This window comes from Urocampus carinirostris, chromosome 5 (genome assembly GCF_059441175.1).
Source record: "Urocampus carinirostris isolate Australia breed hairy pipefish chromosome 5, RoL_Ucar_1.0, whole genome shotgun sequence".
NCBI classification, from domain to species: Eukaryota; Metazoa; Chordata; class Actinopteri; order Syngnathiformes; family Syngnathidae; genus Urocampus; species Urocampus carinirostris.
Window position 1 is genome coordinate 30,803,989 of NC_142353.1, and position 27,889 is coordinate 30,831,877.

General features: G+C 37.9%; 1 protein-coding gene across 2 annotated transcripts; it reads left to right on the plus strand.

Annotated features, from left to right (window-relative positions):
• Nucleotides 1-310: 310 nt before the first annotated feature.
• On the plus strand, nt 311-23,310 carry entpd4 (ectonucleoside triphosphate diphosphohydrolase 4). 2 transcript variants are annotated; one of them, XM_088336433.1, is made up of 13 exons: nt 311-444; nt 2,003-2,093; nt 4,244-4,441; nt 4,518-4,723; nt 8,405-8,555; nt 9,441-9,544; nt 9,828-9,887; nt 11,736-11,893; nt 14,982-15,148; nt 16,470-16,794; nt 17,973-18,058; nt 19,911-20,072; nt 22,000-23,310. In XM_088336433.1, the coding sequence occupies exons 2-13, from the start codon at nt 2,086-2,088 to the stop codon at nt 22,232-22,234; spliced, it is 1,860 nt and encodes a 619-aa protein (XP_088192559.1). In that variant the 5' UTR covers nt 311-444; nt 2,003-2,085; the 3' UTR covers nt 22,235-23,310. The 2 variants fall into 2 exon arrangements, with proteins under 2 accessions (XP_088192559.1, XP_088192560.1); XM_088336434.1 differs by having other exon boundaries at nt 11,736-11,869.
• Nucleotides 23,311-27,889: the final 4,579 nt, after the last annotated feature.

Here is a 27,889-nt window from a genome sequence, read left to right on the forward strand (position 1 = left end):
CGATGATGTTAATAATAATAATAAAGTTCAAAATTAACATATTTATGTTTCCAATTGCAGAATTTGGTACAGGATGTGCCTGTCTAAATTGTTCGCGTTACGACAATCCGGAAATCAAAACAAATCCTATGCTGCTTTCAATGAAAGTGAAAGTTTGTTAAACACAATGTAAAGCATAACATAATCACAAAATAATTCTTGAAGCAATTTACTTCATGTTATGTATCTATTTTCAGTCTTACTGTGTTAATCATAACATTTCTTTCGAATCGGTTGTTTGTTCTGTACAATAATTTCTCGTTAGTGTACGACTTTCCCCAAATGCAGCGTTACGTCATCCCTAGGCGACACGCCAGTGGTTCCTCCTCCTTCACTTTAGCCGGCTAGCTGTCACGTCGACCGTGGCGATCGTACACATACCCGAAGGACGAGATCATTTTAGACGTAAGTATAAGAAGTTTTTACATTTAAAACTCTTACTTTTTAGATAAACGTGACATTTAAAAGTATCTACAATTCACAGAAATTACGCAAACGCTAAGAAAATAACAGTTTATTCGTACACCGCCTCGGGTCGTATACAGTATTGTATTCTATCATCTTGAATGCATCAGATAAAGTCTATCAGATATTTAATGTTCGAGATTCCTGTTAAATATATTTAACCAGTGTCAGATTACAACTATATTCAATATTTAAGCTGCAGTGGCCGCTGCTCTGCCGTTATAAACTGCAACAGCACCCAGAAAGAAATACTTTGCATTCATTGAATATTGGTAGATATTTTTGTTAAAGGTACTTTTTTTTTTTACCCTTTATTGTTTTAAACTTGTGCAGGATGGGGGATATAATACAACTTTTGGTCTCTAGTAGTTATCACGTGTGCCAGCTGTCAGAAACAGAAAATAAACATTTTGTTGATTTTTGCTGAATATTTTTTTTTCAATTTATGGTGTTTTCTGTCCTTTAAGGTCTCATGTTGACTCAGTAGTCATAAAAAAATAAACAAAAAAAAAACATTTTCACGTTCTGATGTCTATTTATAAGAATCTACCTACAAAATGGCAGTTATTACAGCAATCATAAACTAGAACATGAAATTTTGTGTATTTTGGGGATTATTTTTGTCAAATTATGGTGATTGGTTTTTCCCTTAAGTTCTTTGACATTCTGCAGAATAAACATACAACAAATATTGGACCTCTAGTGGTTAGCAGTCTGCTATTTGCAGTTACTACAGCAATCGGAAATAGATAATTAGATTTTTAAGTTTTATTTCAGGTGACTATTTTTGTAAATATATGATACTTTTTTTACCTTTATTGCTTTGGACCTGTGAGGAATGACATATATATAATAAACGTTCCAGCTGTAGTAGTAAGTGGTCTGCAATTGGAAGTTACTACAGCCGTCAGAAATAGAAAATTCCTTTTTTTTTTTGGCTGGGAGTGTTTTTGTCGAATTGTGCTCTTTTTCGCCCCTTATGTGACTCTTGTAAAAATATTAATCAAGAATCAACAAAAACATGTTTTTATGGTTTTTTATTTCCATAGTAGTCAAAAATACAAGCAAGTGTCTAAACACCTGGCAAGTACCACAGAGATCAGAATCAGCAAATTACATTTTTTTTATTTTTGGTACATATTTTTGTGAATTTGTGGAGGTTTTTGCCCCATAACTGACTCATTTTGACAAAAATGTTTACCAGAAACCAACCAAAACATTTGTTCTCGTTCTGATTGCTGTATCAGTCAAAATGCATAAGCTACTTGTATCTACAGCTATGATTTTGATCATGATGCACAAGTCAGAGACATTTAAATGTTATCAATATGGAATATCGAATGGCAGGCCTTCTTTAAGTCGGTCTTGATTCGAATGTCGAATTCAATGTTGCTGACAAAGCGTTAACTATTTCAAATCATTATAGAGACATTTTTCTCCAAAAGAATCCACATGACATAGAATAGTAACAATTTGACGTTTGTCATTTTAATCTAAGGTAATGGAACAGCTTGAAGAAAACAAAATTAAGTGGAGGTGGCCCGAACAAACCAGACAGAAACACTGAAGACTGTCTTCACCATGGGAAGGTTTGTTTCTTTGTTTTCAATGTTTTTACTCGTCAACTCTGAGTAGCTAAAATGTGTTCCAGGCCGGTTTTTACGCAAACAAAAAATGTATAATTAATAAGAAAATGAATGACTCAACAATTGTAATCGGAGTCCTGCCCGTCAAACTAAAACATAATTTGGATTTCTGTGAATGTTTACATCGCTTAACATAACAGGAATGATGACAATAGTCTGTTAATAATCAGATTATTGCCTGCATGTAAACGTATCCAATGGCTTGGAGCTATCCCACCTCCAATGACACTTGCTTATGCTTCGATTCCAAATTGAACTAACGTAAAAGTGGAACTTTAAATGAATAACAAATGACGATTGGCGCTCCTTGGTCACATGGAGGAGCACAAGAAAAATGAAAAAAATATATGAGCAACGGCCGTGAATGCTTTCACTTCAATGCAACCCACGCAAACACTCCACACAAACCCTAAGGTAAAATCAATAACGAAGCAAATATAAAAGCAGCAAGCAATCTGAATAAGGCGGCACTAACTCCACTTTTGAAATTGTCATCTGGAAAACGATACATAAATATATTTGAATAAATAATGTCGCTACCTTTTCAAACTTATTTAAAAAGCCCTGAAGGTGATTGATTGATATCTTTTGGGTTTATATTTAAAAATAACCAAGACATAGCAGTAATATATACACAGTACAGTTCATTTTTTGCTAATGCAGCACCCCCCTCCTACAGATATAAAAACTTGTACTTAATATCGCTATAAAATATTACCAAGTTTGAAATTTGAATTATTTTAATGCATACAAAATCACATTTCAGTGTTCCATTAATTGCAGTGGTTAATCCATTCAATAACCACCTATATTAAGTGAAAATCCACAAAGTAGGAACCACATAATAAATATGATAGCATAACACAGGGAATCTGTTAACTTTTGCACCTAAAGCACAACTTATAAACAAAAGGGACACAGCAAAGGTCTTTTTTTTTTGTTTGAAACAAGTTTATGTTAACAGTTGACTTCAATTGCTCCAATCAGCGCCCTGGAAATAGAAGCATCTCTCTGATTGGTTTGAGTGTTCTTGCCCTTTTTAAGTGACATGCCATGTACACAAAAATGTGGTAAACAACTTCATTTGAAAAAATCCACGCAGCAAGTAGGATTCGAAAGTCAAACCGAAATATTTACGATGAATACTCTATTTTTTTGTCTTAGGTATTTCTAATTCTAATCTATTTAATAGAAATCTAATCGATCTAAACTTCTATCTCAATCTAAATGTATGTAATAATGCTGATTTGCTTGTGTGTGTTTTTTGTATGTGGCTTATAGGCTCCGAAACGGTTGAACATATTTTGATGAAAATGTACACAGTTGTACTTTAGGCCTCTAGGAGTGTTCTTGGCTAAGTTTGGAGTAAAATCCACCAATAAATACCAACAATATCGATACACATTTGCTTTTGTGTACAAGAGGCTCCGGAGCTCTATACGGCCACGCAGCTCTTTGGCACACCCTAGTTGCTCCTTGGCGCTCTTTCAACAAACCACAGCCCCGACAACTTGCCTAGGTAGAATGCCCGGCAACGCCAAGCCCGCGATCGCCGGGCCATTTTGCTTGTTATTGGAAAAGTCTTAAAATAAGATCCATTAATTAGAGTTTCAAATAATACTTTCGCATAAAAATGGTAGGCATGTAACACAAAAAAGCTTAACACCTACAATTAAATCTCTTAGTTCTATATGTGAAACTCAACTGTTCGGATTCAAGATTAGATTTTGCTCCAGTTTTCAAAATCAAACATTCAATCCCTGCAGGTAAACTGGCTATTTGCTTATGGTGTGTTGCTGGAGGGAAACGTAAATTGTAGACTGAATAGGAGCTCTTGAATATTGCATTTGGAAACATGTTACACAGTGGTTCACTTGTAGTTTGGATTTCCAAGATCTACCTTGTAAATATGTTTGCCTATCTACTTGGCCTTCTTTTTTATATCTTTTTTATCTTTAAGTCTTGGGTCTTGGATTGCAAAGTCTAATCTTATGTTATCAATGGCAATAAAGACAATTGTCATTCGATTTCGGGGCGTATATCTTTTGAATTAGATTTTACTAATCACAGATGTATTGATTTTGCTTTCCTAGGATCAACTTCTCCTGCTTTTTTCCTGCTTCCTGGCATTACAGTCTGCTATCCCAGGGTCTTCCTCGGCTCTTGCTACCCTCATCCAGGCAGTTGCTCTTGGTGGGTCTGCTTCTTTTTGTCCTAGGAGGTCTTTATCTACTTCTGGTCACTGGAAAATTGCCCACTCGCTGGATCATACAGAAAAACAACTTGCACAGGTTAATCTAATCTTTCTGAAGCCTTCATTTGCAATAATGTAAATAAGAAATGGCAGTTTTATTCTGCTATTTACAGGCATTTGGCTCGGGTGACAGACCTGGATGCCACGGACGCGACCAATCCAGACCTCAACTATGGTCTGGTGGTGGATTGCGGCAGCAGTGGCTCAAGGCTTTACGTGTACTGCTGGCCCGGTCACAACGGCAATCCCCGTGAGCTACTGGACATCCGGCAAATGAAGGATCAGAATCGGAAGTCGGTGGTCATGAAGATCAAGCCAGGTAACTGAATGCATTCAAAATAAATGAGTAGGGTTGTTTGTGTTACTCGGTCGAGATCAAATATGAACGAAAATTTCTTTGCATTGTACATTTCAGACAACGAAACGCAACTCAAGAAAACTGTTTCATAAGTGGTTTAATGCTGCCTCAACATATGTTTTGGTCTTCATTCTGTGAACGATTAATAAATCGCTGCCCGAGGAACCTCAGGGCTTGATATAATGAGAGCAAGTAGGACAGGTGAGACGGCACAAGACATTTAAAAGTAGCTAAATAGCGTTAAAGGTACAGTGTGTAACATGTATCTCCTCCTAGTGGTTCAAAAAAGTATTAACTATTTAATTCCATATTGTTTTTTGTAATAAGTACAAATACATGAACTGTAGTACAAACATTCATTTTTTAAATACTTATAGGTCCAGTATTTTGTATTTATTTGACCCAAGATGAGGCTTACCTGGGGGGGTTAATATCGTTGTCAGCCATCGTTCTGCTACAGGTACTCCCCAAACCAACCCTACCTTGTCTTTTTCTCCTTTTTTTCCTGTTGTTTATGGCTTTTTTTCTATTCTCATTTTTCCTTTTCCTTTTTTATAATTCTCTTTCTTTAATGTTTTCCCTATTCCTGCTTTTTTTTTCTTTTTTCCTTGCACTATCATTCGCTTTTTTATTTCTTTTCATGTTTTCCTTTTTATTATTTCCTTCTTTCCTTTTTTTGTTCTTTATTTTTTTATTATTTGTCTTTTTTGGATTGTTTTTCTTTTTTTTCATATTTTCTTTGTCCTTTTTCTTTCTTGCTTGTCTTTTTCTTTATTTTCTTGTGTCTTTTCTGACTTTCCATTGCTTTCCCCCCTTTTTTTCTTAGTGAAATGCTGGTCAAAAAATGAGAAAAAAATGTTGCTTTTGGTCACTTTGAGTCTTTCTTCTTCTTATGGCTTTAAGCATTCAATTACGGTTGCACTACACTTTACATTGTTCCCTGATGACGTCACAACATCCGGGGTATTTTCAAACCCGGCGCCTTTACTGATGGCATATAAGTGGCACTGTGTAGTGGCGAAAAGTCAACCAGAGATTCCATCCATTAGCTGCACCGCTTATCCTCTGTAAGGTTGCGGGGGGTGCTGGAGCCTATCCCAGCTATCTTTGAACAGTGGGCGAACGACACCCTGAACTGGTCGCCAGCCAGTCGCAGGGCACACAGTGACAGACAACTCAGCTCGCTCATTCACACCTAAGGACAATTTGAACCGGCCAATTATCTTGAAATGCATGTTTTTGGAATGTGGGAGGAAACCCAAGTGCCCGGAGTAAACCCACCCAAGCACGGGGTGAACATGAAAACTCCTCACTGGAAGGTCTGATCACATGACCTCAGAACAGTCGTGCTAAGCACTCAGCTGCTGTGCTGCCAACCCGTGATTATAAGTAGAAACAGTCTTCTTTTGTTAGATCAATGGTTGTTCGGATCACACTGGAGGTTCAGTCAAGTTCGGATTTTACCAAATACCAGTCATAAAACTCTGCGAGTGTAAGAAGACATGGCTTTTGTCCGAACAATGGAGGAAGTTATGGCTAGCAAGGATAAACAGGAAAGAAGCTCCTTCAAAATACGCAAGGAACTGTTCAGAGCACTTTGTGTCAAGAATGATGACATACGTCATATATTTCGTCTTGCGTGTAATGGATCTGCCGTCATGTGTGGTGGTAAATAAGGTGCTTTCCAGTGGCCAAGTGGAAGTTACAAATGCTTTTGTGCTCTCTTGACACTGTAGTAGCAGCATTAGCTAAACAAGTAAAAGCACACAAAAAGAATCCGTACAGATGCTGTACAGCTGTCAATAAAACCGTTTATGCCCGTCTTTCTTAAACATAATCACGTCTGTACTCAAATAACAATGTAAAGTACTACATGAAGTTACGTAACCTGAAAGACCTAAAAGGCAAATTGGGCAACCCAAAAGGCATAAAAACTCGTCAATAAACCATTAATATGACACCACAAGAAGGCATCAAGATTTTAGCGCGCCATTACAAGTTATAAATTAAGCTACAATGAAGTCTTATACAAATAATTATCCCAATGACTTTACAAAATTAGTGTTTGAACTTATTACTTGTTATTGTTTTCTGTATCAGCTCACCAAATAAGCACAACAAAACAACCTAAAGCCCCTTGGATCCTGTGTAAAAACATCTGGCCAGTACGAAATAATGGTGCACGGTATAGTACTGTATCTGAGGCAAATCTGCATTATCTCTGCTGACTGTTTCTTTCCTTAATTCATATAGGTCCACCGCATTAATAATAGAAATTTTCTTCATATCTGTCTCTTGCCTTTTTTTGTGAGAGTATCTTTATGATATGGGTCACCTTGTCTTTTCATGATGGCTTTAAAAGTGTTGGACACTGGATGGAATTCGCTGGTAAAGTAGTGTAAACATAGCTCTTTTGCCATCAAAGATGTCCACCACGGAGGGGTTACATGGTCTGTAGGAACTATGTATCATGGCATCTAATGATTTTTTTTTGTCGTTCGGGGTGCAAGGAATTGCAATAATTTAAATGAGAGGTCATAAAATAAAAACTCAGCAACTCTGTGTTTGTCTGAGAGAAACAGTAAATGAGTGCACTCTGGCTAAATTCTTCAAATTATATAAAACAATTTTAGATGTACTGTAACCCTTTGTTTATCATGGTTAATGGGGACAAGATCCACTGGGATATACAAAAATCCTCAAAGTAGACTATGGCTCAAACTGAAAGATAAAAAACAAACTCTACTGGACCCTGCTCTCAGCAATAGTCGACAGGGGATATTGGATTGTGGCCAATCCCATGCATTTCATTCTAGGCACGCTTCAATGGCCTGAACCGAGAGAAAAAAGCCATGCTTCAGCGGCCCGAACCGAAAATAAAAACACTTTGCTGGCTCTTGATCGCAGCAATTGGAGATAAGGGCCATCCATTTCGTATTAAGCGGGCCAGAACTACATGCATCCCAACGAAAGTGCCTTCCCCTGCATTCCCTGGCCGCAGCAATATGGGACCAGGGATAATGAATCACGGCCGCATGTGTGCAGTCCATATTTGTCGAAAATAATTGTAAAAAAGGAGCTGTCAGTCCTAACGAAGATGCACTCTGTCGGCCTCTGCTAAGTCCAACTGGCGGCCGAGGATAACGGATCGTGGCTGTTTGAGTGCAGTTTATTTTAGGCAAAAAGAACGGGATAAAAGAGCAGAACCATACAACAACAATTTTCTCTCTCTGCCCCTGCTCTCAGTAATAGTCACTTGGGGATATTGGATCAAGGCCATCTGGTGAATTTCCTTTTAAAGAGCCACAATGGCACGCTGAAGCAGCTTAAATAGAAAAAAAAGTGCTCTGGATTGTGTATCAAGTTCCCAGGCAGCAGCAAGGATTACCTTTTCGTTTCATGTTTTTCTCATTTATATGTAATATTTTCCAACCTGCAATGCGCTGAGGGCATGAAGTTGCAAGGGTATACAGTATTTTTAATATGTGGAACAAAACTCAGCTCAGTGAAAAAAAAATAACACCCACATTCTTAACACATTGTGAGGGTCTTAAATCTTGATATTTTGGTAATTGTACCTCTGATTTTCAAGGGCAATGATTAAGGGATCAAGCGTTTCACCCTGTTTTTTTCTTTCTTTAGGGATTTCTAAAATGGCTCACACACCAGAGAAAGCCAGTGATTACATCTACCCTCTGCTGAGCTTTGCAGCAAAACACATTCCCCAAAACAAGCATAAAGAAACACCGCTTTACATCCTCTGCACAGCTGGAATGAGAATTCTGCCTGAGAGGTATACTGTCTGCACTATTTACATCCATTTTATGGTGTATTTTGAAGTCAAGAAATGAAGTGCTACCTTGTATTCGTATTATATTGCGACCCCTATTATTGTCATTTAAACAAATCGCTGTCAATTCATATACTGTAATAAGAAAAAAACAAATGCACTATATTTGACAATTTGAGACACCTTATGAAGAAGCTGATGTGCTTTGGTGACGTACTATTTCTACTATAGCCCAAATTACCATTTTGCAAAGGTAGCTTGTCTCTAAGGTCCTTTAGGGCACTTAACAGCCATTTACCTTCCACAGCTGATCTCTGAATGTGATGGTTGCCCAGTTCTGTTATTCAGGCATCCTCAATGTTTTTTTTTCCACCGTTTTGTTTTCTAGCCATTCATGTTAGCCACTTCGATGCAGACTGTGACTTGTTAGCCGCCCCGTGTAAATAAAGCTTGTTCATTGTCCTGTTTTGCTCTTGCAACTTTTACCTTTTGATCCCTTTAGTAGCTTCTCCCCCAATAGTTAGTTATCCGCTGACACCAGCTCTGATCAACTCCAGCTATTCGCTCTTTTCAGCTGCTCTGTCTCTATCCAGCTCACTTTGTCTTTTGTTGTTCCGAGCGGGAAATAATTGTTGTCCTGTTGCTAGCTGAAATCCATCCTTGCTAGCATGAAAGTATGGGAACTAATATTGGTGGGATGCTTTGTCTTCTTCTAATGATCACAGTCTAGCTCTGTTCCAAGCTATAATGACCTCTAGTGGGGAATTCTTACACACTGTCACTTCAACTTCACTTTTCTTAAAAACCTCACAAGCCAACTCTATTGTAAGTTCAGGTCCTACTTTAGAGCTTACAGTTGTTCAGGGGGTGGTTTTGCTTTCTTTTCAGTCAACAGGAGGCTATTCTGGAAGATTTGCGAACAGACATCCCAGTGCACTTTAACTTCCTGTTCTCGGACTCGCATGTCGAAGTAATTTCTGGAAAACAGGAAGGTAATATATTCATAGACTACCTGTACTTTTTGTTCTGTTTTTTATGTATATGACTGTGTAGTATGAGAAAGATTTTAGTATAATTTTATACCTACATTATTCAACGTCCTCTAGTAATTACAACTTAACTGTGAAATTTAGTTGTATGATTCTAGTACGTCAGTTTTTCTTTTACTGGAATTGAATATTATCCTGCATGATAATGTTTCAAGTTGCCTCAATGTGTTATTTTGGTTTGATACACGGTATTGCAATAATTGTTTGTTGTCGTCTTTGATTTCAGGGGTCTATGCCTGGATCGGAATCAACTTTGTTCTTGGAAAATTTAATCATGCGCAAAATGGTACGAACAAGTGTTTTATTAATTTTTCATTCATTTTTGGTGCCTTTTGGTGTAGATAGTGCCCACTGAAACATTGACACGTGGGACACCGAGCAGAAAAGGGGCGTGGCAACTGTTTAGCCAATCAGAATGCAGAACACAATGAATAATTAAAAACTGGCGAAGTAGTGAAACCAGAATGCAGCAATCTATTACTGTATAGCAGTGTTTCCTGTAGAATTTTGTGGGACCCTGGTGGGTAGACACTCTAGGGGTGCCCTGTGCATTAACAACCCCCCCGAAAGACAATTTGTACATTTTATATTCAAATGCATCGATTTGGTGCATCCGTAGAGGAAAATCAAGAGGTTAGATCTATGATAAATGGGAAATTGTCTAAGTAACTGGTATGGTATTGTAATGTGCAACCTATTAGTGATGGCTCTTTTTAGCTAGGATCACTACAGACATTTTTTTTATTTAACTGATAGATTACCAATAATAACGTAACAATGTGCATTAAATGAATGAATAAAAATGGATTATACAATTATATTAGACTCACTCCACAGTGAGCGTTTAACTATATATGATATAAACGTTTTGATACAAAGTCAAAGAACACAGAATCCCTGAAAAACAAACTAGATAGATAGATAGATAGATAGATACTTTATTCATCCCCGAAGGGAAATTCACTTTTCCAGCAGCATCCCTAAGCTGAGAACAATCGAAAATAACTGAGAACAATCGAAAATAACACGGGAGCTGCTGGAGTGGCTGCCATTCGTGACGGCGCCGGAGAAACGATTCAATTTGAATCATGTACAAACAAACAAACAATTGAATCATGTACAAGAAACGATTCAATCTGAATCATGTACAAACAAACAAACAATTGAATCATGTACAACAAAAAAACAAAATATTTATGTTTCAATAAGTGGAGTGTTAATAAAATGGGGGGAAAATAATTTCTGATACTGATATAACCAGGTAAAACTAATTTTAAGTTACCTGTCCAAATGAATGTTGTGCCATCTCACCTTTCCCACTCTCTCTGCTCGCTCCTGAAACTTTATCAAATAGTCCAAAATTTTACCTCATCTTCTCCGCTCACCTCGTCGTCCTCTTCTCCTTCCACTTCGCACTACAGAGACTTTTTAGCTGAGCCGTCTCTTATGACACTACATGACAAAATAAAGATTTGAACTCTTCAGTGCTATGAAAATACTATTTAACACATTAACTTTTCGCTACAATCCAACTTTTAACCAATGACAGATTATTTTCCTGATTAGATTTAATTTTTCCTCTCAACTGGTTCCTGTCCTCAATAGGCTGCTCCCACACCACGCCCCTCTCACTCTGCATAACAAATAAGCGCGGCGACACAGAGAAAACACTTATTTACCAACGACAAATTGACCAATAATGTCTATTTTGTATGTAATTAGATATCTTAGCATTATTTTAAAAAATACTAATATTTATTTATATAAAATATAAAAAAAATATTGTAATATTTAGTAATACAAGTTAATGAGAACATGGCGGCAGTGGCTCACGAGGTAGAGCGCTCGTCTTGAGATCGCAGTTCGAATCCCGGGTCCTCCATGTTACATGTGGAAGTGTCCTTGGGTAAGACACTGAACCCCTAATACCCCCAATAAGCAGGTTAGCGCCTTACATGGCTGCACGGCCGCTATTGGGATATGTGAAGCATACTGTAAAGCGCTTTGGGAAGTCTAGACTTGAAATGCAGATCATTTCATTTCATGACCGATTAGGCCCTATCAGCACGCCAAAGACTTTATATGGTATGGGAAACATTGGGATTTTTGTCTCATGTCCTTTTTTCTTTTCAAGAGGGGGACGACGCGGTTGTGGAAGTCAATGTGCCGGGCAGTGACCAGCAGGAGGCGCTGGTGAGAAAAAGGACTGCCGGTGTTTTGGACATGGGCGGCGTTTCCACCCAGATTGCCTTTGAAGTGCCCAAAACTGTAAGCTTTACCTCTCCACAACAGGTTATTATCTTCGTCCGAATACGTTTTATTCTGCACGTTGGTTATGTCATTCATTTTTCTGCATAATTTTGAATTTCTCCAGTGGAAAACATTTACTGCTGATGCGTTTTTGTAATCATAACAGTCTTGCATTCATCACAAGCAAGATTTTTAGGAAATGTATCAGGGTCTGTAGTGTTGCTTGAAAACTTGAAAATGCTCGAATTTTAATGTTGTGTTTTCCAGGATTGAGAAGTGCTTGAATTTTTTGTTAAGTGCTTAAAAATGCTTAAAATTGTTGCCATGTTTCACAACAATGACACAGACACTGCTCCCTGGTGGCTTAGCTTTGCCATTGTGTTTCTTCCCTCATGATTAATTGCAACTGGTATTCGTTTGTATGGCATTGCCATATTAAGCGTCATTGCCACCTATAGGAGAGGTGGATGCTACACCCAAATAGGGCACTATGGAGGATTAGTTATCAATTATGGACATTTATTATGGGCCATGCTAAAAAATCAAGGTATTTTTTCCCAGTGGTAAATTCAAATGGGAAAAACCTCCTGCAACTGCAAATATAAGATGCATATTACTGAAATTTTACACTAAAAAATCACATTTGTAAATCACAGCTATATTTGTGGATCTGCTTAATACACAATACACATCGGATTTCTTCTTTTAATGCTACTGGAGAAATACAAAAATTGGCTTTTAAAGTCCTTAAAAAGTACTTGAATTTGGCCATGAAAAGGTGTACAGGTATGAATGCTGATGTATGTTGTGAAGGCATGGAGGCACAATTAAAGGCCCCCTAGATAGAATTTAATGCATTACATCAGTTACTTGGATTAATCATGCATCCCTATATGCATTATTGTTTCAATTGTCCTTAAGTGCAGATGGTTCTAAAATGTTTTTGCTTGCTATGAACTCAGTCAAGCAAATTGCCTGGAAATGGAACAACAGGCCCCCAAGATGTGGCTTGAATTCCTTCTGAAGTTGGGTTCGCAAGGTGAAATATGGGATCGAAACCTATTTTAATTAGCTAATACATTACAAACCCTCTGTATCGCGAAAAAAAACAACATTAAAATAACCAAATGGTACATGGTCAGAACTACTGTAATATATGTACCGTATTTTCTGCACTATAAGGCGCACCGTGTTACAAGGCGCACCTTCAATGAATGATATATTTTAAAACTTTTTCCATACATGAGGCGCACCGCATTATAAGGCGCTATAAGTGCATGCTGGTTTAAGATCAGGTAATTGTGCAATTTTGTAATTGTAATCCTGTGCAGTCCTTCGAGACATTTTTGTGATTAAGGGCTATATAAATAAATGGGACTTGACTTGGTGCCGCGCTAAAAGGAATGTCAACAAAACAGTCAGATAGGCCAGTCAAACTTTATTAATAGATAACAAACAAGCTTTCCACAACTCCATTCACTCCCAAAATGAATAAACAGCTGTTTTATTATTTTCTCTGAGGTAAAGTATTTTCGTGACACATCTTTAACATCTTTGATCAACAGCAAGGCATAACATTTTACCTTTCCTCCATTTAGTCAACACGCAAAAACCGTCTGATACTGTTATGGTAAATTAAACGTTAGTGCAATCGCAATATAGTGACACTCGTAATGTGCACAAACAACAAGTGCAAAACGATAACAATAAAGCAATAACATAATAACTGTAAAATGTAAAACGTAAACACACACCAAGTAGGACCACCTCTGAATTCTTTAATGTTAAGTTCCCGTGCCAGCGCTGTTGCCTTCATTTGAATAGTTATTCTACTGACACTTCTACTTGCTGCTCTTTGTTCAACAACCCACTGTTCAAGTGTGTCGTCTAACTGTGGCCATCTCGCTTTATTGCCACGGAAACTTTGTTTAGTCTTCCTTAGTTGGCGCAGCTTATCCTCATGCTTCCTCCACTTCCGCACCATTAATGTTGAACTATCTCGCTGCTGCTCTATTTCCGTGTTCTACTGCGTGACTTATCGCCTTGAGTTTAAACTCTGCGTTGTAAGCATGTCTCTTAATAGGAGCCATTTCAGGGTCTTTATACAAACGCACAAATAAAAGAGAATCGTTGTTTAATGTTTCCCAGTATGCACAGCGCACTTCTTCTTCTACGCGAAAAATGGAGTCGGTGGCTGCTTCTCTTAGTTGCGAGACCTTGCAATTTAATATTGATCCATATATAAGGCGCACCGGATTATAAGGCGTATAGTCAGCTTTTTAAAAAAAAATCAGATTTTATGTGTTTCATTTCATGTGCGCCTTATAGTGCGGAAAATACGGTACTTTCGGTTCAATAAAATTAAATATAAATGAACATGTGAAAAAAAGTTTATTTACCTTTGATGTGATTTGACTTGAAGCTGGTCAAGGAGAGGAATGTGTGGATTAAGAGAGGGAGGAGCCAGAAACGGCGGATTCACAATTATTTTTGTTGTAACATGTCTGAAAGATTATTAAATGTGAACATTTAAATCGAGCTAATATTTACGCAATATTATGTCTAAACCTTCCCTTTGTGAGGATTGTTATTCCCTAGATTTCCCTTACTTTTTAATAACAGTCCCAAGTGTCCACTGGTTATGACAGTACTTCTCAATTATTTTCTGTCATGCCCCCCCGGAAAAAGAAATCCTCTTGCCCGTGCGAGGCATTGTGGGATGTAGTTCAGCCAATAGCATAATAATTTTCCTGATCCAAACCAACAGCACACCAGCATTTTATAAAATGTTAACCAATAGCGACAGGCATCTTGAGACGTAACACCGCTAAGTTTGAATTATTTTTTTGGACACGTGAAATAATTTATTGTTGATGTTGTATAGTGTGGAAAAAGTTGTAAAGAGGGAGTTCAAAACCCATCTGAAGTAAAACCATTGCAAGGCTGGGACGCTGTATCCCGGGGGTCTAGTGAACATTTCTAATTTTCTTGCAGGTTTTGTTTCAATTCTAATTGGATTGGACTGTAGTGATGCTAATGAAATGGCATGTGACGATTGCAATATTTTATGTGCTGCTAAAAAAGATAACCACCCTATGATCTAATTTAATAGTCTTTATATGTCCTACAGGAGGAAGTGGCCAAGAATTTACTGGCAGAGTTTAATCTCGGATGCGACGGCCATCAGACGGATCACGTGTACCGAGTGTACGTGTCAACTTTCCTCGGTTTTGGAGCCAACGCAGCGCGCCAAAGATACGAGGAGAGCCTCGTGGAAAACACCACCACCCGAAATAAGTGAGTGGCGCTGACAACCATCAGCCATATGACGCCTTTTCTTTAGTACGTTCATGCATCTGAGTAATTAGATTACGAGGCATTTGGCTACCAAAGTGAGTCATAGGTACTCCTGCCATTTACCCTGCTTCGTAAATTATTATATTTTTTTTCACAAGCTTTTTAAGGTTGTAGAGTAAACAAAGTTAAATAAGCTTGTTTCATATGATAGAAAATGGATTGTCCCGGCTTCCAATATCTAAGTTTTATGACTTCCCTCTTGAACCAGTTTCATGTTCCCTACATATTCTTTAATCCTTTTTTTATCACAGTCGATGGGGAGCAGAAACCCTCATCATATGCGAAAATCTGCAAAGTAACCCCCTCCACTCGCATTTTTAACAGATGCTCGATGCAATAGTTGACAGGGGTTAATGGATGGTGGAGTTATTGGTGCTGTTCATTCTCGGCAGAATGACCAGAAAAAGGAAATCACACAGTACACAAATTTACTTTCTCTGCCCCTGCTCTCAGCAATAGTTGGCTGGGAAAGATAGATAGCAACCAAAACAGTGCAGTTTAGTTTATGAAGGCCACAACTGCACGCTTCCCGAACCAAAAAAAACCGCGCTCTGGCCCTTGCCCTCAGCAGTAGTAGATATAGTTAGTTAGTAGTAGATAGTAATGGATTCTGGCTGCATGGGTGCTGTTTGTTTTAGGTTGAAAGAACCAAATAAATGGGCCTCCATGCATGACACAAATTTGCTCTTTCAGCCTCCGCTCCGACCAATAGTCGACTGGGTGTGATGGATCGCGGCCAAAACTGTGCTGTTCATTTTAGGAGGCAACAATGGCACGCTTCAGCAACCCAAACAAATAATAAGTGCTCAAAAAATAAGTATTTGTTTGACAAATTAAAAGTAATGTACTTTATTCTTTATTTTTCAAATAACATCTGTGCTGTCAAATTGTAATTTTAAAGATAATCTTGCTGTTTCATTGCACTACTGTTTGAGATTTAAGGACCCGATCCACTTCTCATGTCACTTTGCTGCCATCATGTGGATGTTATGAAAAACGGCATTTGCCTTCCTGCTCTGTCATTTTTCATGATACTTTTTGAAACGGTGCCAGAGGGCCACTAGGGAGCGCCAAAGACCCACATTTGGCTTCAGAGCAAGTTTCGTGGGTGAAGAGGTCCAACTTTGTTGGTGATAGAAAGCATCTTTTTCTGTTTATCCAATAGGAAAGCAAAAATCAGCAAAGTAGCGAGACCGCGTTTGAAAAAAATGCGGCTTGTAGTCTGGATTTTACAATAATCATTTATTTCCGATTCCCTCAGGCTGTTAGGTCAGGGTGTGGGCCAGACGGCAGAGTCCCCCCTTCTGGATCCTTGCCTACCCACAGACTTGCAAGACCAGATCGGGAACTCTGTACAAAAGCTGCACGTTCGAGGCACGGGGGACTTTGACCAGTGCCGACACAAGCTTCTTCCTTTCCTGAATCACACCAACGAGGCGCAAACTTCTCTGAACGGCATCTTTCAACCGGCCATCGACTTCAACAACAGCCAGTTTTATGGCTTTTCCGAATTCTATTACTGTATGGAAGACGTGCTTCGCATTGGCGGAGACTATAACGCTTCCAAATATGCCCGAGCTGCCAAGGTAAATTTCTTTCAAGACTCAATAATGAATGACAGGAATAAGAATGGGTTAAACCAGGGGCAACATGGTAGCAAAACCACTCTCCCCGGGGCTGGACTATTAAGATTAGAAAAAAAAGAGAGATAATGGAGACAAAAATAAATGGTTAGTTGTCTGCAATAATATAGCACTTTTATAAGTAACTGAAGACTTCCCAAAGAGCTTTACAATGTGCTTCACACTTACCCATTCACACACACAAGAATGAGATTAAAAGAGACTGTGTGAGAGAAAAAAAAGAATCCAAGAAAAGGAGATAAAGAAATAAAGAAAATGAGAGGGACAAATAAATACTTGAAAAAAATCCTTTCACCTGCCATATCAGAACCTGTTTGTATTACAGAATTGGCACAATTTTCTTACCTAAATTCTTATTTTTAAAAAAAGCAAGCTTAAATGTCAATTGGAAACAAACACTCGCATTAGGTAAAAGTATCTTTGAAATATTAAAGAATACATGCTATTAAACATTTACATTAAATACTGAAACGTAGGGAAATATCTTCAGCGTATTGTATTTATTTAATTAAATTAAAAAAATAAATTCAGCTTTGTTTCCCTTTTTTATACCTAATTGGCACAATTTTCTAATATCTAAATTATTTTTTGATTAGAGAAGCAAGCTAAGATAAAAAAAAATAGGGGTAGTATATGGGAAAAACAGTACTTGCATTAATACAAAAAACTCTGATATGATGAGTTAAATTATACTATTAAATATGTCCATTAACTACTTAATCTGAGAAAAGTACAATTATTAAATTGTTATTAAAGACCTACAAATAGCCTCATTTGAGAAGAAAAATCATATCGTAACTGTTTTTTTAAAATGTATTTATTGTTTTTTTCCTTTATTACAAAATTGCCACGATCATCTTCTAATTTAACAAGAAAAATGTTTTTTAAAGTATGGTACTGTAGTAAAAAAAACACAAACAAAAACGATGTCCCTGTGAAACAAAATTTATTTTTTGCAGACCACTTATTAATCCGCTACTCAAGTGAAGCTAATGATTACATAAAGTGCCCATAAATCTTTACCATGAACATAGCTTTATGCTCAAAGCTGATCGTGCTCACGTTTTAGGACGATAACTTTCTAGAGATGACTCTCTGATCATGTAATTTCTTATTTTTAGAGTTACTGTGCCACTCAGTGGAAGATCCTGAGGGAACGCTTTGACTCCGGCTTGTACGCCTCCCACGCTGATCTCCACAGACTCCAGTAAGGTTCTCACCAGAGCCAGAAATTTGAAAAAGAAAATGCATTTTGCATAAAGGCGGGTGTAAAACATTGGGCCTGCAGGCCAGATCCGGCCTGTTGGGTGATTTAATCTGGCCCGCCGCGAATTTTTGAGTATGGCAAATCAAGCAAGTCTCGAGTTCATTTCGATCAAAAGTTATGTTTTGTTTCTTTTCATAAATACAATACAAATGCTCCTTCCTGCCCCTGGATGGTAGTAAAGGTGTAAAATAATTGATGTCCAGTCTGGTTTTATGTTAAAGACAATATTGTGCTTTAGCTTCCCAGACTTGTAGTTTGAGCTAATGTTAGTGACCGTTCACTGCTAAAACTCGTATTATGTATTTCTTTCGTTTTTTTTTAAACCGTATGACAGTTGACCCAAGCATATTTTTATTCATAGCTCCCACTCGAGTTCATGATGTTTGTGGTGAGTTGGTTCAGATGTGAAGGTGCGTTCACTCAACTGTTAAACTAAACAATTTGTTAACACATCCGATGCCAAACATGAACCTAATTTTTTTAATTGTGAATAAATGTGTTGTGCTTAAAAATATCCCTCATCATTCATGAATATGATTAGTTCAGTGGCTTAAAATGTTGGCTGAATGATAAAGCAAACTACTAAGAACAAGGCTGAATATTTTGCATTGACATTTTTTACTGATCTGCCCCACCTGAGAACGTAAACTCTGGATATGGCCCCAAAGACAAACAGAGTTTGACATGCCTGTTCTAAATCATTTGAGATTGCATGATTTGAATTTGTCTATTCTTTAAGTTGGGAAAGAGAGAAAAGAACTTTGCGAAAAAAGGTAATTTTCAAAAATGCCAGTCCTTTCAATAGCATTAAAAGTTGCCCTACTATCCCTAAACCCAGACAACCTGTACTCTGAGCAATCGATAAAAGTGCCACCATACATGACGGAAATTTGCTCTCCTGGCTTCTGCTTTCAGCAGAATTCGACTAGAGATAATGTATCACGACCAAAATGTTGCAGTTCATGTTATGCGGGCTCAAAATGTGGTCAACTGGTTCCTGCTGGCAGCAATAGTCGAATGGGGATAATGGATAGTGGCTGCACAGGTTTTATTGATTTTAGGCAAAACAAATGGCTAAAAATGCCACCACACATGAGATAAACTTGTTCTCTTGATCTACGGTCTCAGCAGTAGTCGACTGGTGATAATGGATCGAAGCCAAATCATTGCAGTTCATTTTAAGCTGGCTGAAAAGCTGGTCTGCCGGCTCCTGCTAGCAGCTATAATGGACTGAGGATAATGGATCATGGCACATGGGTTCCTTTAATTTTATGCAAAAAGAGGGGGGGGCAGAGGCCACATATGACACAAGTTTGCTCTCTCGGCCCTGGCTAACAGAAATAGTCGACTGGGTATAATGGATTTTGGTTGGACATTGTTTGTTCATGCTAAGTGAAAAATAATTGATACAAGTGCCTGCATGACCCAAATTTGCTGTCTCTGCATCTGCTCTTGGCAATGGTCATGTGGAGGTAATGTATTATTGCCAAAACATTGCCTTTAATTTTAAGCGGGCCTAAAATGTGGTCTTCCGGCCCCTGTTACAAGCAACAATTGACTGGGAATAATGGATCACAACCACGTATGAAGAGCTAAGTAGCGAGTGATTACAGTAGACCTAAGACTACTTTGTTTTTCTTTCCGCTGAAATGTTCACTTCTTCATTATTATCGCAACACAAAATGAGCTTGAGCAAAAATCTTAATCCCAGTTTTGACGCACAGCTAAACACATTACAATACAGGTGATATTAAATGTATGAATGATTATTTTCATTGTTTTTTCCCCTCAGGTATCAGTGCTTTAAATCAGCATGGATGTACGAAGTGTTGCACTCAGGCTTCTCCTTTCCGACTGACTATAAGAACTTGGAAACCGTGTTCATGGTCTATGATAAAGAAGTCCAGTGGACTCTTGGTGCTATTCTCTTTCGAACACGTTTTCTACCTTTGAGGTAAGATCATTTTTTTGTTTGGTTAAAGTTCAGTTTAAATCCTTGAGAAGAGGGAGTTGGATTTAAACTCTACAAAAGGACCTTTGGACCAGCTGTGAGGCTCATGCGTTAAACATTCACAAGAGATTTATTTTTATGATTTCTACATATTTACATATCAGGAATGATACCTACCACAATTTTTAGACATTTATATTCAGCTCTTCAGTAGTTCTTGTTTTTATATTGACAAGCTCCTGCTCCCGGATTGTCCTTTATGCTTAAGATGATTTATTGCTGTAAACATTCAGTGGTTCAAAAATGTAAAATGCCTCATCATATCTTGAGATTGACTAAAATAATTGATGATAATATTTCCTTTGCATTTCTTGAACTGTCTTTTAATGTACATTTTAAGCAAATGCCACTAGATTGGTGCATTATATATTTCACTGTTATATTAAATTTCCCTCCCTCTGACAAACTAATATTTGTGAATTTCCCTGCGGGGATGAATAAAGTGTCTATCTATCTATCTATCTATATTAAAAAAATAAATCTTTAAATCCTAACGTGATATTTTCCTTCAACATTGGATTTAAATCATAGAAATGTCATACTGTAATCCGGCGCTACTTCGTCACTTCGAGATCGCAGCCACTGTGCAAGGTGGCTTAAAAAATATTCCGCAATCCAGTATCCCTGATCACATATTGCCGCGAGTTGAGGGTGTCGGGCGGATTTTAGTCAAGCCTGGCAGGTTTTTTTCCCTTCTGTGCACAAAAAGATGAACTGCACTTGTGCAGTCGTGATCCGTTATCCGTGATTGCATATTGGAGCAAGCACGGACTGGTAGAGCGCACTTTTGTTGAGCCTGGTGGCTCTTTTTTGCAGTTCTGTAAACCAAAAAGTAAACTGCACCTGTGCTGCCCCTATCCATTATTCTCAATCACGTATTGCTGGACCACTGTAGTCTGGTGGCTCTTTTCTGACATTATGTGCACCAAAAAGTGAACTATTCACTAGCAGCTGCAATCAATTATCCCTGTAGACCGGCATAGCGCATTTTTTTGGGCCTAGCGGCTCTATTCTGTCCATTGTAAAATGAACTGCACTTGTTCAGCTGCATTCCATTGCCCCCAATTGCAAATTCCTGTGAGCTTGGACAGGAAGTGCACACTTTTGAAACACTTGTGCGTCTAAAAGCCATTATCTCAGATTGTATTTTTCTGCAAACAGCAAAGTGCACTTTTGTCAAAAGTGCTGCGTGGCGTGTGTGCAACAGTGATAGGCTAGTGAATGCTGTCAGTCAAAAAGCAGGGCGGGTGCAAAAGTCAATGGGTCCACCCAAAACAAATTGCGTTACATTGGAAATAAATTAGTCAACTTAGTCGGACTCTGAGGAAAGTCAGATGAGCGGAAAGAAATGTTGATCACCAGGGGTGCTCGTGGATTGTTATCGGGTCTGACAAAAGACTGAGGGAGAGAAGGCAATAGCGGCGTCTACAGTTTGGCCTACTGTGGGTAGGCTACGTAACAACTCTAACAAGCTACCCCTGCCAAGCCTTTATCTCACCAAAGCCAAATCCATTACAGATGAAACGGATGACAGTTGTATTTTAAACATCAGGGAAACCGGGCTCAATTCGAGGACCATTCTTTCAACTGCAATACAAGCTCTATAATTTATTTTGTAAGTCGTTTACTCTCAGTCTGTAAGCACGTCATCTCTACCTAAGTTCGACCCTTGGGGGCTTCTATGACGGGGCTTCGCTACTAAGCGGATTTTCACAATTCACAGGGGCTTCTGCTCCCCATCTACTGCAATAACCGAGGGATTACTGTATTTTAAATGTTATCCTTCAAACATTGAAGCCTTGAGTCATCTTTTTGTGCTGAGAATTAAGCTCGATGAAGTCACAAGCTTTATTTTTTTGTGTGGTTTCAGGGACATCCAACAAGAAAGTCTGAAAGGAGTGCACTCCAACTGGCGGCACAGTTTCTCCTTCGTCAACAACCACTATTTATTCCTCGTTTGTTTTTTCATCGTCCTCCTGTCAATCATCCTCTACATGCTGAGACTTCGCCGAATTCATCGGCGGGCTACGCAGCGCCGCTCGCCTTCCTCCGTGCTGTGGCTGGAGGACGGCTTGGGATCACCAACACTCCCCATCAACCTTTAAATCTCTTTTCCATATTTTTTATCGGGTATCGTGGGCAGGAAGTTTGTGCAACTTCATGTCAAACAGTGATTAAAGTCATTTTTTCTCACTGAAGAAACTACCATATTTCTTGCACTATACGGCGCACGCCCCAAAAATATTGTCATATATTTTGTTATACAAAAGACGCTCCAGAATATAAGGAGCAATATATTGAGACTGTGTATTCGGTAGAGGTAAGATCATGCCCGACCTAAAATTCGGGTCGAGGTTGGGCCTAAAATATCAATCATAACGTTCGGGTTGGGGCCAGACTTTTTTTCTCGCTGCACTCACTTCTGCACTAAACCATTATTACGTACAAAAGGCTATTAGAGCTTATCTCACTATCGCAACAGTGGTTTGCATAATGTATTCTAATAGATTAAACCGTCTATCTACTTTCTTCACCTGTGCGTCAATGGCGTTGCAGTTTAATTTGGATACATACGTAAAAGAGTTTGTATAGTATTTTTTTCAAGATACTTTTTCTATTTCTGTCTTTTAGTGATGTTATTTGACGCACGGGTGAAGAAGTGAAGAGACAGTTTAGCCCATCAGAACTCACTATGCAAATCAGTGTTTCTGGCACCATAACAATAGCGTGATAATCAGATGAGCTCTAACACCTTTTTGCTTCTTTGACTACCATTCGCGGTCTAGTGGTAAAGAGGCAATGTCAGGATCTGGGATGAAATCCCGTTGCATACATATATTCCGATTTGGCTTAGCAATGATTTTTAATTTTACAATCACTGCTCAAATAGTATATTATGCTTTCATAAAACATTATGTATAATGCACACATAAATGTACTGTATGTATATACAATCGTATCCACTATATTCTGCATTATATCATTTGCTTCGGGTTATTAAGAGAACTTTCAAATTTGTGGCCAATTTGGGTGTTTTTCTTTTCATGGAGCATTTTAAAGTAAAGGGACACTGTGTAATATTTGATTACTACATGCCTCTGTATTGCGTAGTACAACCAAAACGAGTGCTACAAGCACAGGGAAGAATACAAACCACGGAGACTCAAAGTGACCAAAAAGCACAATTATTTCTCCCCCCCTGCCTATTTTGGGTACTTGTAGCAGCAAGATGCCTTCTAAAACTGCTGTCAAAAAAGCCACATGATAAAAGATGGAGAAAAAAACATACACACACCTCTCTGTGGATGCAATGAAGCCTTCATATTTCTTGGTTTGTGCAATCATGAACTTAGCTGAGACGTTCCATATCCATTTTGCCTCTGGACTTTAAACCATTCTAAGATCTCCATTTTTTTCTACTTTTCTCCATGCATGGTGTATTGCAAAATCTAAATTCAGTACCCTTTAAAAATAAATACATAAATAAAAGCTGGGCTTACGTATGCCGCATCGATTAAGTTGGTTTGTTGTTCCTTTTAAAGAGACGCCCTTTTTTTCCACGCGTTGCCTGCCATTTGCTACTGGTGACAATACCAAATAGGTGCTTATAAGCTGACCCCCATATTTGAGTATTTTGTTTTATAGGTGTAAATATGGCTTTAATGCGAGAATATACAGTAGGGAGAATATCTACTTTAGTGAAACTTCAGCGTTTCCGTCCACTTCTTGAGATGGTTCTAGCAAAACGTATCAGTTTTACTTAGTAGGTAAAGATAAACGTACCCACCCTTCAGAGGATGTTGCCGGCCGATCGATGGTTGTATGGCAAAGCAACTTATGCAGAATTCTTCGGCAGTTGGAGAATGTCGCATTCACTATCTGTATTTGATGATTAACACTCCATGTAGCAACGAGTGTTAAGGAACTGAATCTTTTCAACGACGCTGTATTGAGTAATTGCGTTTCCATGTACAGTAAAGTGTTAGTCCTGACACTGCCTCAGAGTATCTAAAATGCACTTCATGAATTTTTGCTTATTATTTAAATCGATATTGTTTTTTTAATAAGAGTTCTACTGCTATGGGGTGCTAAATAATACACACTGTCCCTTTAAAGCACTTCATGCGGAATAAATGGAATTTATGTGGCAGGAGCACTGCAATGCACATGAGTGTTAAAACCGCCCAATTATTGTGTCAATGCGATACTTGTGCAATACACGTTTTTGTCAGTGCAGTACTCCTCCAAAACACTTTTCTATTCAACCTCCTGGACCTTGATTTTCAGAAGCATTCATACCATGACCTATGTGAGAACATTGATAACTGCATGAAATATATTTATCCACAATGGGTGTAAAAAAATGTTGGTCGGACTGCAATATGCTAATAAAAGTGTTTTTTGAGGATCCTCCCTGGAACGTAATCTGTTTCAGTATTACCCTGCAGCAATGGATCACAGCAATTTTGACTGAAGTGTTGTAATTTAGCGTAACCAACCGGTCTTGCAACTGATTTAGGTTTTCTTGTTTAAGTACAAAGGGTTTTACACGTCATAAAACGTTGCTGATTCATGCATGGAATCCCTCCCGGGACAATCCGTATTTATGTAAAGGTCTTTCTAACACATTTGAGCTTGGGGGACACATGCTAGAAGAAGCACTTTCACTTGGGCCTGACTAGTAAATTAGAGAGAGAAAAAGAGAGAAAAAAAATAGGAAAGAGGAAGAAATGGAGAAACAAATAGGCAAAAAAAGGAAAGTTGAAGGGGAAAACGAAGGACGAAAAAGAGAAAAAAGGTATAGTAGGAGTAAGATAGAAAAGAGGAAAACAAAAAAATAGAGAAAAAGGGTGAGGAAGAAAAATATAAAAGGGGAAGCGATAAAGAACAAAAAAAGTTTGTAGAAAAAGAGAGGGAAAGAGGAAAAAACAGACATAGAAATAGAAAAAAAGACGATTGAAAGAAAGACGGCAAAAAAGCGAGAAAGAAAGAGGAGAAAGGCAGAAAAAATATACAGCTAAGGTTGCTTTGGGAGTGGCTCCTAAATTTAGCGACATCAAGTACGGAATGGACTCCATCCCTTGGCTGGCCTGATCCATTCCGCAGGCCGTATGTTTGACACACCTGTTTGAAACCATTAACAAACAAAATGGCATGGCTGAGGATTCATTTGAAAATAAATGTATTGTTAGTTTGAGGTGTATGTAACAGCCACTAGCCACTGTGCTAATTAATTTAAAGCAGTTTTTTTATCCCTTTCAATTGGCAAAATAAAAACTTTACAAAACATATGTGAAGGATTCTGCAGCATTTCCCATCCACTTTTTTTATTTGCTACTAAAATTCAGGAAGACTGTCAGAAAATGAGAATATTGTGATCAAGTTATATATTTTCTGTAAAGCAATTCATAAATAACAAAAAAAACATACATTCTGGATTCCTTCTAAATCAACTGTCATGATTAGCTCATTGCCCTCACCTGTGCCCGCTTGTTTGGCTCCAGCTGCTGCTCGTTTCCTGATTGGTTCCCTCCTATTTAAACCCATTACTCTTATTAACTCCTGGTCAGTCTGTCAGCGAACCTGTGCACATGCAAGGCAAGCACTTTTTGACTCTGGCTCCCGTCTGTCCTGTCCTGTTTCCTGCTTCTCCGTCCCTGGTTTTTTGATCGTCTCCGGCTACCTGCCTTGACTCCTTCATCCTACCACGCTCCGATCTCCCGCCCCAGCTGCCCGACTTGTTTCCGTCCTCCGACCACGCTCCGATCTCCCGTCCTGGCTACTCGACTCATTTCCGACCACGCTCCGATCTCGAGGGCTTCCTGCTTTTCCTGTCCAGCGAGCACCGGATCACTGGCATTTGTTTCCCCACACTTGACTTCCCCGCTCCCTCAATAGAGCTTGGTGTGAAACGTAACGCGTTTGGGTCTACCCTCTGTTCAGGTTCTGACATCAACTAAAACATTGTCTTATACAAGTATAAATTGGAACTTTGCTGATTATGACTTATAGGTTACTGGTATACTATTTAGTGATAGAATAATATTTTGACATCATACATTAGGGTTTTTGCCATCAACAGCAATATTGGACTTGCAATTTATCAGTTGATTTGTAATGAATCCAGATTGTAAGACTTTTATGACTCTATAAAAAATAAAGCACTTTATTACAATATTCTAATTTCTGACACAGTCATACACAGTATATATTTTTTCCTTTTCCGTTTGTAATTCATGAAAACAATCATTATGAAGCAAAATTGTTTGTTCATTATATCAGTTTGTCTCCTGAGTTGACCAACCCTGTTTATCTATTCCTGCAGCAACAGCGTAAGATAAGAATGAGAACAAAAGTGTATAAAATTTGTACCTAATTATTCCAAAATTATCTTCTTTTACTCGATTTTACTTGATATGTATTTGGGAAATATGCTGTATTGTATTCAAAAGGAATATTTTATTACATTATATCTGTATTTTTTAGTGTTTTTCTTATGAATAATGTTGAATATTGCTTTTTAAAATTCATTTTAGAAAAATATTTTGAATTTAATGCTTGGTTGGGATAGATGACTTGAATGATATTTTATTTTAAAAAAAGTTTGTTAAAAATGAGAACAAAAGTGTATTCATTTTCATGTATAATGTATAATTTTTATGTACAATATCTGTGTATTATTTGTTATTGCAACATCCGTTGCAGCCTGGTCATCTTGGAAGGGGGATTACCTCATGTGCAGTCCTTTCTCAAGGTTTATTTATTTACCTCATGTTGATGTTTTTGAGTTTTTCCTTGCCCTCATGTAGGTTTTAGATGATGAAATAATAGTCTGTAGTCTGTGCAGCCCTTTGAGACTCCTTGTGATTCAGGGTTATACAAATAAACATAACTTGACATGTAGACTTCGGGAATCCCTCTCCTTTAAATATCTTCTCTTATTTTATTTTGTTTTTTATGCAATTGTTAAAATTGAAAATAAAATGAATATTTCATTGAATTATCTGACTTACAATGTTGATTTTTTTTTTCAAATACAAAATAACTCGAATATTTTTTACAATATTTATACTTATAATATTTGTTGTATTTTATTTAAAATAAATATTGGAATAAAGTTGGATACAGTATTTAATGTTTTATTTTGGATATAAACATTTGGAATATAATGCACCTTTGGTAGGAAAAAAACTATGGAATAGAATAAAATAAGTTTCTTTGACGTTGAGTTTTCCTTGCCCTTGTGTAGGCTTTAAATCAGGCGATGGAATAATAGTCTAGTTTTCAATCATCTGTGGTCTGTGCAGCCTTTTGAGACTCTTTGTGATTTAGGGCTATACAAATAAACATGACCTGACTTGACAATAATAACAACGTAGTGTACATTGTTTACAACAAGATTAGAAGTGGCACTCTAGGATAAACATGTATTAAAGATTTACGAAAAATAAAACAAGATTAAGTAGCAAAGGAAACAGTTATGATACTTGCCAAAAATTCACCTGATGGAAGCATATAAATGCTGAAAAGAAAGGGACCAAGTACTGAGCCCTGCGGAACACCACACGTAACACTAAAGGGCTGAGATGTCATTTCACTGTATTTAACACAATGCGTCTTATCTGAGAGGTACCTGAATCCAGACTAAAATCATCCGACTGTTTACAAAAGTACAGATGATCCCTAAAAAGAGGACGAGGCGAGGGTTAAATAAAAAGAATGAATTTAAGAAAATAAAGACACGAGAAATAAGAAAAAAA

Coding starts and splice junctions, on each gene's coding strand:
- entpd4 (XM_088336433.1), top strand. Junction 8,556..9,440: donor ATGAGAATTCTGCCTGAGAG/GTATACTGTCTG, acceptor CTTTCTTTTCAG/TCAACAGGAGGCTATTCTGG. Junction 18,059..19,910: donor GCTGATCTCCACAGACTCCA/GTAAGGTTCTCA, acceptor TTTTCCCCTCAG/GTATCAGTGCTTTAAATCAG.